Source organism: Physeter macrocephalus, chromosome 18 (assembly GCF_002837175.3).
Source record: "Physeter macrocephalus isolate SW-GA chromosome 18, ASM283717v5, whole genome shotgun sequence".
Classification (NCBI taxonomy): Eukaryota; Metazoa; Chordata; class Mammalia; order Artiodactyla; family Physeteridae; genus Physeter; species Physeter macrocephalus.
In genome coordinates this window covers 41,925,371-41,939,097 of record NC_041231.1, presented here as the reverse complement: position 1 = coordinate 41,939,097, position 13,727 = coordinate 41,925,371, and the positions used below count along the sequence as shown (strand labels likewise).

Genomic DNA, 13,727 nt, shown 5'->3' with positions numbered 1-13,727 from the left:
AAATCCATTTTAAATGGTGATGGAAGCACAGAATAACATACAAATCTTTGCAAAACATGCAAACTTCACTAGGGCCCCATGTAAGGGTGTCCACAACAAGCCAGAGGAAACTAGGAGGACACAAGTGCTGTCCCTTTTAAGAGGGAATGGGGAAAGAGTAACACCAACAGCTCAAATTCTGCTGCTTTTATTTGAGAGAGAACTTGGGTACACACACTAAGGTGATAATCTTCCAAAATTTGTTACTGTTGTATCTGTTAACCTAAAAGAGCAGAAGACAGTAACACTGGTCCTATGAACAAACAAAAGCATGCTAGTAACCTGTAAGGAGGGGGGGAGGAAATCAACACAACTCAGTTTATTTTTTCATTCTACTGATGAACGCTTTGAAGCACTGAGGCTATGACCACAAAACACAGACAGACAGACAGACACACACACACACACACACACACACACACAATCCCAGAAGGATTCAGTAGTTGAGAAAGGGCTGTACACAAAGACTAGGGTTTCACAAGCAGAGCAACAGATATCATTCTGGGAAAGCACAGGAGGCAAGAGAGAAGAAAGATACCTGCAGCACAAAATTTCCTCTACAAAATGCATTCACATGTAACTGAAACAGTTAAATGATCCCTTCAGACTCTTACTGAAGATAAGAATTTCTGATTTGAGAGCAGAAAACAAGGTAGGTTGAGGAGCAGATGCTGTGGAGGGCAGGGCTCAATTATCAGTTCCCATACCCCAGAGAGCATCATTTAAAGTCATGCCTTGGCAAAATAATAAACGACTGCATGTCACTGACCTCCTGAATTGTCTCATTAATTGAAACCTTAAATGTTAACTCTATGAATGTAAAAGGCTGGAGAGTAAATTCTGGTCAGAGAAAGACAGGTAAAGCCCTTTCTGACTGACCACATTAGATATAAAACAAATCTTTTCCTTAGGGCCACAGAAAATGCAAAGAAAATATGCATCTATCTGAGAGCATACTGCATCTTTGCTTCCGGATTAAAAGAGTGGCTGGAATGTAAGTACAACATTTCTAAGCCGGAAGAGCATTCAGCAGTGGCTCTCCCAGGACCTTATACCCCACAGGGAAATGCTATAGATCTCTACCATATATGATCACCATCAAGAAAAAAACCTCTCATCTCCTCATGTTCAATCACAAATTCTGTGCCTGAAGAAATTACCTAAATATCCCACTCTGCTTCTCTCCATACCACTTTACTACCTGGTCTGGATTCTGGCACAAGCCTCCAAAGGGTCACCCTGCCGCCTTCTGATGACTCCCCCTCCAATCCATGCTGCTTGCTGCAGAAAGAGAGCTTTCTGAATCTGATCATGTCACAGTCTCCACCCACCCAGGATCTTCTAAAATACCTTAAAATGTTCCTTCTACCCTTAGGATAAAATCTAAAATGCTTAAGCCTTTTTCTGATTGCTAGCATCCAGCCTTCCTTCTGACCAGCAAGTACCTCCCTCCAACCACCTGCACCCACACACCCTCCACTCCCTGCTCTCTAGCCTCAAAAGCACAGTGCTCTCAAGGTCTCTAGGCCTTGGCTGAGGCTGTGTCCGTCTTTCCCCATTTCTTCATCTGTTATGTTTTAGATTCTAATGACAATTCTAACCCATACTCTCTTTTGGGTCTCCACTTAAAGGTTAGCCTCCAGAAAGCCCTCTCTAGGTTTCTTCCTTTTTATTTTAGTATGTGCCCAACTGCTAAGCTGTAGTGCCTGTCAGTATAGCTGCAGAGAGAAAATTAATAGCTGCTGCTGTCTCTCTCGGTATGCTGTTTAGGGAACTTCATACAAACCTGGCACATTCTGCTTCTGTATTCTAAATTGGACCAAAGATTATTTGAAGACTTCAGAAGATGATTAAAAAAATACTGAAAAACCTTCTCTTCAGGAGGGTTGCTGGGTAACTCCGAAGTCAGGGCAGGCACAGCAAATGGGGAATAGCTGTAGTCTCAGCACAGGTCTGTGGTGAGCCCTGCTAGATACGGACCCTACCCCATGCCAGCCATGCCCAAGTCCATCCAAAACTGCTCTAGTCACTAGCTCTGCTCCCAAAAGCACTGGGGCCCAGCTCACCTGCAATGCTTGTTATACTTCAGCTAGATTTATTCATGTTACAAATATTACCCATTCAGTCCTCGAAAGAGCCCTATTAAGTAGATGATACTACAAATATTCCCATTTTACAGATGAAAATACTTGTTTCACAAAGCTATAAGTAGTAAAGACAGGATTTGAACTCGGGTGGTTGATCTGGCTCCAGAGTCCATGGTCTTAGCCACCACCCTGCACAATCTCTCCTCTACTCCCATTTCGTTGAAAGTTATGAGGGAAGAAAATAGAGTTCAGAAACAGAGCCACATATGTACTGTGCCTTTGTTTACAACAAAGGGTAAAACAAAAAGGTAATGCAGAATACTAGATCAATTAGATAATCATATTGGTGTAGGTGGAGGGGGTGATGAAGCTTGACCCCTACCTCACACCACACAAAAATCAATTCCAGATGGATTCTAGACCTAAATGTGAAGGTAAAACATTAAAGCTTCTAGAAGATAACAGGAGAATATCTTCATGACCTTGAGGTAGACAAATATTTCTTAAACAAACCACAAAAAGCACTAAACATAAAGGCGAAAAAATGATAAATTTGACTTCATTAAAATTAAAACACCTATAGATCATCAAAAAAACAATCTAAAAAAGATTATAAAACTGCAAAAAATACACAACTAAGAGAGTGAAAAATCAAGCAACATAAATGGGAAAGCTGTGTGTATGTGTGTGTCTGTATGTGTGTGTGTGTATTAAAAAGACTCACAGGGCTTCCCTGGTGGCGCAGTGGTTGAGAGTCCGCCTGCCGATGCAGGGGACACGGGTTTGTGCCCCGGTCCGGGAAGATCCCACATGCCGCGGAGCGGCTGGGCCCGTGAGCCATGGCCGCTGAGCCTGAGCGTCCAGAGCCTGTGCTCCGCAACGGGAGAGGCCACAACAGTGAGAGGCCTGCGTACCGCAGAAAAAAAAATAAAAATAAATTAAAAAATAGACTCACATCCGGACATAAAGAATTCCTATAAATCAACAAGAAATTTGTGGAAGAAAGAAAAATGGTCAAAAACATGAGTTCAGGCACTTCACAAAAGTGAAAATGATCATAAGCATGTGGAAAAGAGCTCATCTTAAGTAACTAGGGAAATACGAATTAAAACCACAATCAGATACGCCCACTCCCTGGATTGTTGGGAAGGAATGTTAAAAGGCCCTACAATTCACTCTGGGGACTTCCCTGGTGGTCCAGTGATTAAAAATCTGCCTTCCAATGCAGGGGACGCAGGTTCCATCCCTGGTTGGGGAACTAAGATCCCACATGCCACGGGGCAACTAAGCCCGTGCACTGCAACTACTGAGCCCGCATGCCTCAACTAAAGAGCCTGCATCCTGCAAACTAGAGCCCACGTGCTCTGGAGCACATGTGCCACAACTAGAGAGGCCTGCACACCACAATTAAGAGCCCGTGCGCTGCAATGAAAGATCCTGCGTGCTGCAACAAAGATCCCACGTGCCGCAACTAAGACCTGATGCAGCCAAAAAAGATAAATAAATAAAATAAAATGTAACATGTATTAAAAAAAAAAGTCACTCTGAACAACTGGGTCAATGTCTGACATGCGTTTCTGATGCTGGTTTATAAAACAATCTTCTGCCCCCAGCACACCCAAACTCTCTGCCCCTTTGTCTCCCTAACCCTAGCACGCAGAAAAGGAGGACAGGAACAAGTATCAAAATCAGCACTACTTCATTTCTACATGGAGGTCACCCTAAACTCTGACATAAACTATTCTGAAAAATCAGTCCAACAACAGATATTCAAGTTGTCTCAGGAAAAAGTGACACAAGTTTCTGGGGAAGAGGAGAAGAAAGAGAGAAATACAGAATAAAAAGATTTGGCTTGAGGGAGTTCCTGAAGTCCAGTGGTTGGGACTCCGCTCTTCCACTGCAGGGGGCGTGGGTTTGATCCCTGGTCCGGGAACTAAGATCCTGCGTGCTGTGTGGCGCAGCCAAAAAAAAAAAAAAAAAAATCTGGCTTGAATCTGTAATTTAAGGAATGCTGCTTGTCATCTATGTTGAGAACAAAATGCTGAAATGCAATAGAATGCTATTAACACTGTCTTGCCTGTCTTAGTGCATTCAGTCACATGGTCTAACTGCTTCCCCCAGCTGATTCATAGCCCTTTTGTTTTGGTGATTCCTTTTTGTTCCTAAAAACATGCCCATTCTTCCCTGTCTTCATCCAGAACAACAGAACAACAGATCTAGAATTCAGGTTGCAGACTTTCCATTTTGTGGAAAAGAACCTAAAGGCTCATCAAGGACTTGCCCAAGACCACAAAATTTAGATGAAGATGGTTGCCTTGTCTTGTGGGGTGTTCCTCTCTCTATCATACACTAAAGTGCTGAGGCAAAGGCTTTTATAGACCACAGTTACAGCTTGGCTTTTTAACAAGTATGGACTGCCCCCAATCTCTCCTGCACCATCAATTTCTCCCTCCCTACCTGATCAGTCCCACTGGCAAAAAGTTAAAAAGATAAAACCTGTTTTCCACCTGTTCTTGTTTGAGTCCCTATCATTGCACTGAAATTGATCAAGGCCACCAAGGACCCCCACACTTGCTAAATCCAACAGTCAATTCTTAGTCCTCATACTACCAGGACTATTGGTTGCCTTTAACTAACACAGTTGATCACTTCCTCCTTGAAATGATTTTTTCTTTTCTACCTGGCTTCCGTAACACTTTTCTCTTGCGTCTCCTATTACCTCAGTGGCCATTTCTTCTCAATCTTCTTTCCTAGATCATCCTCATTCCTTTCCTGCCTCTGCTGCCAAGTGCTTAGTTGTTCAGACCACTTCTCTTTAATTTCTCTTATTCCTGGAATAATCTTATCCTGTCCTGTGATTTAAGTACCATTCATATACAGATATATCCCACTTTTTTACCTCCAATGTAGAGTTCTCCTCTGAACTTCAATTTAATAGTCAACTGCCCTCTGGACATCTCAACTTGGAGGCACAAGACATGTCAAACTTAACATGTCTTCAAAACCAAACTCTTCTCTGTCCCCAATCTGTACCTCTCCCCTAATCTTCCTAAGCTTAGAAAATGGCATCTTCAAGTTGTTCAATAAAAACTTGGAATCCATCCTTACCTTCCCTCTTACTCTGACACAATCTAGATCTCTTTCATTAACAAATTCTATTGGCTCCATATTCAAAACATATCCAGAATCCAACTACTTCTACCACCTCCACCAAGCCACCATCCCTCCTGCCTGGAATTTTGCAGTATCCTCCTAATTGACCTGCCTGCTTTTGCCCTCAGCTCCTTCACAGCCTGTTCCTTACATATCAGCCAGTGTGATCTTTCCTCTGTTTAAACCCTCTAATGGCTCCCACCTCACAGAATAAGACCCCACACAGTCTGACCCCATGGCCTCTCTTCTACCACCCTCAGCCTGGTACACTCTGCTTCAGCTACCCTGGCTCCTTGCTGATTTCTCCACACACCAAGAAAGCTCCTGCCTTTGGATCTTTGCTCTTGCTATCCTATCTGCCTGGAATGCTCTTTCTCTAGACAACCACCAGGCTAGCTCCCTTATTTCCTCCATGGTTCAACTCAAAAGTCACCTAATCAAGTAAAGTCTTTCTTGACCATTCGACATAAAAAAGCATCATCCCACATTCATACCTTACCCAGTTCCCCTTTCTTCATAGCACTTAACACTTTCTGACATACTGTTTATGTACTTATTCATCATCTGTCTCAACCTACTAAAATGAAAATCCCATGAGGAGAGGCATTTTTATCCCCTGCTGTATTCCCAATGCCCAAGACCATGCCTAGTCAAAGAGTAGAAGCTCAATAAATATTACTGAATTACTGAATGCATTCCTTTCCCTTGCCACTCTCACATACTGTATTGTTCTCCTGGTGCCCCAAGCTCTCTTTGAGACCTGCCATTAATGCCATTAGGCATTAATACTTACTGGGCTACACAGCTTTTTATGCAAATTTGACTCCTAATAGACTCTGTTAGGTACCTTTCTAACAAGACCTTGATTTCAAATAATGAATGTGACCAAGTCTACTCTGATAGTCTTGTAAATAAATGGTGGTCTATGGGCTGGAGAATAGTCACTTGGATTCATGGACAGATGAATAATCTGCTTTGCTGGATGTTAATGGTTCATCTAAAGGGAGGTCTCTAGCAAAACATAAACAGGTTCTATTCTTAGTTCTGATTCCATTGTCCCCATGACTTGGATAGCCAATAGAGATGACAGAATCTGTTATCCAAGCAAAATAAAAGCACATGTCAATACAAAGGCTTATAAATGAATGTTCATAGTGGCTTTATTTGTATTAACAAAAAAAAAGAAAAAAAGGAACCCCCCCCCCAAAAAAAAACCCCAGGGAATGGATAAACAAATTGCGGTATACATATACAATAGAATACTACTCAGCAATGAAGACGAATGAACAATTGATATATACATGTGGATGAATCTTTTTTTTAATAGATTTATTTATTTTTGGCTGCATCGGGTCTTCATTGCTGCTCACAGGCTTTCTCTAGTTGTGGCGAGCAGGGGCTACTCTTCGTTGCAGCGCGCGTGCTTCTCATTGCGGTGGCTTCTCTTGTTGCAGGGCACGGACTCTAGGCGCGCGGGCTTCAGTAGTTGCGGCGCGCGGGCTCAGTAGTTGTAGCTCGCGGGCTCTAGAGCACAGGCTCAGTAGTTGTGGCGCACGGGCTTGGTTGCTCCATGGCATGTGGGATCTTCCTGGACCAGGGCTCGAACCTGTGTCCCCTGCGTTGGCAGGTGGATTCTTAACCACTGTGCCACCAGGAGAGTCCCACACATGGATGAATCTTAAAATAATTATGCCGAGTGAAAGAAGTCAGACTCCCACAAAGAGAATGAATATACTATATGGCTCCATTTATACAAAAATTCTAGAAAACATAAACTAATCAAGGGCAGAAAGCAGAACAGTGATTTCCTAGGGACAGTACCCCTAACTGGAGAACCGGGAAAACGGCAAAGAAATCAGCACAGGTAATAAAGTAAAAAAATACCAGAGGAAAAGAAGTGGGACATCTGGCTTTTCCTTGCAAACTCCATAAGAATAAGGGTAGCAGACTTCCCTGGTGGCGTAGTGGTTAAGAATCCACCCGCGAATACAGGGAACACAGGCTCAATCCCTGGTCCGGGAAGATCCCACATGCCGCGGAGCAACTAAGTCGGTGCACCACAACTACTGAGCCCACGCTCTAGAGCCCGCATGCCACAACTACTGAAGCCTGTGTGCCTAGAGTCCGTGCTCCGCAACAAGAAAGCCACCGCAATGAGAAGCCCGTGCACTGCAATGCAGAGTAGCCCCCGCTCACCACAACTAGAGAAAGATTGTACGCAGCAACAAAGACCCAACGCAGACAAAAATAAATAAAATAAATAAATTTATTTTAAAAAAAAGAACCATGAGAGGCAAGCAAGACAGTCTGATGATATACCCTCACATCACTATCTTCTGCTATTTCTACTCATTCTACTTTATAGACGGGAACTGCAGAACTAGCTGTGGGGAGACTCCAGCTGAACAAGCTGGCGGTGGATAGCAGAAGATGCTGTTGTGGGGCGTGGGGGAGTGAAATGGTAATTTCCTGCCAGAGGTAAACTGGAAATGGGGCAGAGACCTCTAGACAGTTTAAATGACAGAAAATTGATCCCTGAACCATATGGCAGCTGTTAGGATGAATGAGAACTGAAGACAGTAACATCAGCAAACGAAGAGGATAGATGCTCATTCTCCTGGAATCTGGAGAATGGTAGGAATGCATCTTCCTAGGCTCCTGAAGATCCAAGCAATGATGATCTAGTGCAATGTTCAGGTATAAAACTGAATATTGGTGTGTTATTAAAAAGACAAAAACTTTATTCCTAGGTCAACAGGAAGCTTACAAACAACTAAATCCTATGCCATGAAAGGTTAGAATTAATTGAGAAGCTGTGTAGCTGGCCAGATGACCTAACATTAGACTAACGATGAAAAGGAAAAGTCCAATGCCACTTCAACAAGTTGGGGACAGAGGAAGGGTGAGCCAAGCAAACCAAATAGGAGTCCAGAAGGGGTCCACCAGCTACAGAGGGGCAGTTCTCTCCCAATAGGAGCAATTTATAGTCACTTGAAGTAGCTGGGAGGCAGAGCAGCACTGCAGGAGATGCAATAAGCTTTCTGGAGTTGTGAACCCATCTAATAATCTCTCCCCAGATAATTTCCTCATCTTCACAGAAGCAGAATTGTGAATGTAACTTAGGAAACTCACAGACCACTCATGGTTATCCTCACACCTATCTGTGGCCACCTGATGGGTCCGTGACCACCAGACCACCACGGTCTCACCACAGAAACTCTGCCACTGACTCCCTCCATGACTTGAACAAGCATGCTCCAGTCTCAAATCTTTAGACCTAAGTCTGCATATCATCAAAGACAAGGTGAATGCTAAAGGTCCTTCCAGCACTAAAGTGAGGCTTATATAGAGGAACAACAATTTATTTCCGGGGGAAGAGCAGATAAGTTCATTGTTGCTGTGTTCCAGTCTTTGCCTTCTCTTGATGAATGATGACCTAAGAAATCCAACTGCCAACACCAAGTTGTCTCAGCAAAAATTCCATTAGAATAAAGATAAGGCAACCTCTGTCACTCACTAGAGTCACTCACCATCCAGCAGGTCTTCCTCGTCATCCCTGCCATGCTCCTCCACTGCCACCTCCTCCTCCTCCTCCTCCTCCTCTTCCGCATCCTCCAGCTCCACATCTGGGTCCAGGTCTGGATCGCTCCCTGAGGTGGATTCGTCTGACATGGCTCCCAGAGGTCCTCAGTGGACATTACCGTCTCATGGTCCACTGCAGGGATCCTAGGAGGAGAACAAGAGGCATCAGAATCACCAAAGGCTTCACTTAGGAGCATGCATTTTTCAAAGAGAAAATGTCAAGGATGAATTCCCTGGGAGCTTTTCTAAGCAGATCAGCTAACCATACCCAAATCTCAACCTTCCCCACAAGGGCACTGGCCCTAAGACATATTTTGGTGACTCTCTGCCCAGCTCAAGCTTCTCTTAGCTGCTTGTTTGGTCCCTTTAAGATATTTTCTTGCCCCAAAGCCCTATACACCTCAGAATTCCCATTTGTTCGTTCCTTCATGCATCAACTGTTTCCTGAGCACCAACTCTTTATATCTATATATATACATATACATGTATATATAATAACAGGCACTGTACTAGGCTTTGGGGACACAGTAGAAAGAAGAAAAAAGTATGTTAGAGGGTGCTAGTTGGCTAGTGTGTGCCAGAAGGAGCTGTTATCTTATAGAGGGGGAACAGGGAAGTTCTCCCTGAGCAGAGGCCAGAAGGAAGAGGGAGCCACACAGACATCTGGAGGGACTGAGTCCAGGCAGAGTGAGCAGCAAAGGCGGAGCCGTGGAGCAGGAGTAACTGGGAGTGCTCAGGAAATAAGGAGTGGACCCTGCCTTGGAGCACTACAAGGAAGATGGTCCACTCTCCAATCACCTGAATAAAGCGCTTACAGGCAACTGGCTATTTATCACACTGTCATTCTTCCCAAATACGTAGGTAGCCTCAGGCTCCCCATGGCTCAGGATGCCCCTGTGCCCACATCTCTGTTCTCAGGCTCTGCCCTACCTCTTGGCCCAGTTCCACCTCCATTTCTTCCAAGAAGCCTTTGTCAACTGCCTCAGTCTTCTGGGATCATATTCCCTCTTCTGAACTCCAGGAGCCATGCTAACCATGCTGACGTTCACCGAAGGCTTCATATGAGCTACCTGGCAAAGTGTTTGCCTTCTTTGGTTTCTCACCTCCTAACGCAACAGTAAGGCCCTAATGGCAGGGATTTAGCTGGGAATTGCTTCTTTGTATCCTAAATCTAGAAGCATGTCCTATTCATTCATTCACATTCGCTCTCTCTCTTGCCAACCAGCTCTATTACATTTACTATGTGTCAGGCACTATGCATGTCTGTCTATCTGTCTCTCTCTCCACTTTACTATTAGCAAGGTCACTTCTTCTTGAGTGGAAAGAAAAAACAAGATAAAGAAAGCTAGACGGATTGTTTTGTGATACAGCAAATATAGCAAAATATTAACATGAAGATTCACCAATTCTTTCAATTTTTTGGTATACTTGGCTTTTTAAAATAATAAAATGTGGGGGAGAGGGGCACAAGATAAATAATCTTTTATAAGACAAACTGTTGTAGACAACCACATCCAGAATCAGGTCATCCTAAAATTCCTCCCATCTCCCAAAATTAAAAAAAAGAAGGAAACACAAGTCTCTAATTATTCAACACAAATACTATTCCAGAACTGGAATCTCTAATTAAGGTCCAGACACAATTTGAAACAGAATCTCTATGTTCTCCCTAACAGAAACAGAAACAAAACAAAAGCAAACTGGATCCTTTAGAATTTTGGAAAACTAGAATTCAAGTTTAAAACTGCTCAGTTAAAAACCACAGGAATAATGAGTGTGTGTGTCCTGATGGGTCATGTACTTAGCCTCTCAAGACAACTAAAGCAAAGAGCAGCTATGAAATGATTTAGTAATAAAATTCAAATTTTTGCATTAATAACACACTTCCAAAAACATTTACAAAGGGCATTAAGGTACAGGGAAGAAAAGTGATCCACAAATAAATATTAATATAACTAATGCTGGGTTTCCCTGGTGTCGCAGTGGTTAAGACTGCCTGACAATTCAGGGGACACGGGTTTGAGCCCTGGTCCAGGAAGATCTCACATGCTGCAGAGCAACTAAGCCCGTGCACCAAAACTACTGAGCCTGTGCTCTAGAGCCTGCGAGCCACAACTACTGAGCCCATGTACCACACTACTGAAGCCCGCATGCCTAGAGCCTGTGCTCTGCAACAAGAGAAGCCACTGCAATGAGAAGCCCGCACACCGCAATGAAGAGTAGCCCCTGATCGCCGCAACCAGAGAAAAAGCCCGCGCGCAGCAACAAAGACCCAAACCAAATGCAGCCAAAAATAAAATAAATAAAATAAGTAGTAAAAAAAAAAAATACATATATATATATATAAAACTAATGCTGAGCTACCATTCACTGACAAAGCAGATTCCAAGTCTCTGAAGGAAACCTATATCTTTAGTTCATTAGGCTTTAGAAAAGAAGTAGTAAACCAATTAAATATCAGCAGGTTTATAAGTGAAATTTATTTCTAAATATTAGTAGAGTGACAATTCATCAGCAACTACTCTGTGTTTGGAAGTCAATGTTCATAATCAGCATAAACCCCCTGTTTCATTCTAGACTGCTTAATAAGTGTTTTGCTTACAGTGTGCCTGGCTGATTATGGAGTGGCTTTTAGAGAACAATTTTTAATTAGCAAGTACCTTTAGGTAATCTGAATTCCTGTCATTTTAGAGAAGAAATTGTGTGGTGATGGAAGAATGACAATCACTGAGAGGTCAGCAATAACAATGAAAAGCCTGTAAACCCCCAGTAAACAAACATCTTCAAAACAACCTCAGCCCCAAGCTCCTGACAGACAGAAGCAAACATCAATTAAACATTCAACAACCACACATATTAGACTATGAAAGACACTGATCCAGCCCCCTTGTCAAATCATTTTAAAAACAGAGGAAACTTTAACATAGTACCCAGGCCATCAGATGCCCATAAGAGAGAAGAAACTGGAAAGTGATGGATTTCTTAAGTCCCATCAAATTTGGTTTTTCTCTTTCCTTTCCTTCCATGAGCCACTAAATTTCTTTACATAGAGGACACAATGAGTTCTTTTCTCAGCTCTTTAGAACCATACCAACTACTTAAGGGGCAGGTTTTGCTGTTACTGATCACCTTCAAAAAAGCAACAAAGGGAAAATGGCAGAGGAAAAGCTGATCTTGGGGGGCAGCAGCACAGTCACTTTGTCTCTAAGGAGCTCCACCCACCCACACAGACACTTCCATGTGGGCACAGTCTTTCAGAACACAGGGAAGGCAGCCCTGATTCAAAAAATTAGCTCTTAGTAGAACTGTTAGACAGACATGAGAAAAAAGTTGATGAGGAAAAAAATGCATCTCCCCATTTGCTCCTCATCCCATGTGAAACACTGCTTCAATCTCCAGTGAAGAGAAGCTCTGCCTCTAAGACACAGAGACACTAGGAGCTAGGAAAGTGATCATGGGTATGTTGCACCTTAATAAGGACCTGTATTCTTACAAAGCAAATTCTGGGACTCAAATTTTATTTTAATGAAATGGGAGAACTAGCTATTTAAAGGAACGCCAAACAGAACCACTCTGAAAGGTAAATATTCAACCCCTAAGTAATATGTTAATTTCCACAGTTTAATATATTGGGATTGCTAACAGGAGGCTATAATTACGAAGAAACACACAGCCAATCCCAGTCGAGCCTCTCAAAGCAATCTTGAGAGTGAAGGAAAAGGGTCTTCTGCCCTGCTAAATTAAAAGATGACACCTATCTGTAAAGTGTTGCCTGGCCAAGAATCAGCAGAATTAATCATGTGGGCACAGCCCTTAGACACACCCCTGGCAGGGAGACACATAGGAGAAAATAAACACACAAAGACACACACACACACACCAGAGGACAGACAGCAGAAGCAAGAAGAACTACAATCCTGAAGCTTGTGGAACAAAAACTATATTCACAGAAAGAAAGACAAGATGAAAAGGCAGAGGGCTATATATCAGATGAAGGAACAAGATAAAACCTCAGAAAAAGAACGAAATGAAGTGGAGATAGGCAACCTTCCAGAAAAAGAATTCAGAATAATGATAGTGAAGATGATCCAGGACCTCGGAAAAAGAATGGAGGCAAAGATTGAGAAGATGCAAGAAATGTTTAACAAAGACCTAGAAGAATTAAAGAACAAACAAACAGAGATGAACAATACAATAACTGAGATGAAAACTACACTAGAAGGAATCAATAGCAGAATAACTAAGGCAGAAAAACGGATAAGTGACCTGGAAGTCAGAATGGTGGAATTCACTGCTGCAGAACAGACTAAAGAAAAAAGAATGACAAGAAATGAAGACAGCCTAAGAGACCTCTGGGACAACATTAAACGCAACAACATTCACATTACTGGGATCCCAGAAGGAGAAGAGAGAGAGAGAAAGGACCCCAGAAAAATATTTGAAGAGTTTGTAGTCGAAAACTTCCCTAACATGGGAAAGGATCTTCCCGGTTCGGGAAGATCCCACATGCTGCGGAGTGGCTGGGCCCGTGAGCCATGGCCACTAAGCCTGCGCATCCGGAGCCTGTGCTCCTCAATGGGAGAGGCCACAACAGTGAGAGGCCTGCATACTGCAAAACAAACAAACAAACAAAAAAAAACAAAAAAACCCAAAAAAACCCCCACAACTTTACAGACAATCAAAAGCTAAGAGAATTCAGCACTACCAAACCAGCTCTACAACAAATACTAAAGGAACTTCTCTAAGTGGGAAACACAAGAGAAGAAAAGGACCTACAAAAACAAACCCAAAACAATTAAGAAAATGGTCATAGGAACATACATATCGATAATTACCTTAAACGTGAATGGATTAAATGCTCCAACC

General features: G+C 42.8%; 1 protein-coding gene across 6 annotated transcripts in view; it reads right to left on the bottom strand.

Moving 5' to 3' along the window:
- Nucleotides 1-13,727, bottom strand: part of RAD54L2 (RAD54 like 2) — a 94,779-nt gene that overhangs the window by 40,598 nt on the left and 40,454 nt on the right. For all 6 annotated transcript variants that reach the window (XM_055079508.1, XM_055079506.1, XM_055079507.1 and 3 more), the window contains one exon: nucleotides 8,810-9,005. In XM_055079508.1, coding sequence (XP_054935483.1) covers nucleotides 8,810-8,951 — 142 coding nt within the window. In that variant the 5' untranslated portion in view covers nucleotides 8,952-9,005. The remainder of the gene's footprint in view (nucleotides 1-8,809; nucleotides 9,006-13,727) is intronic.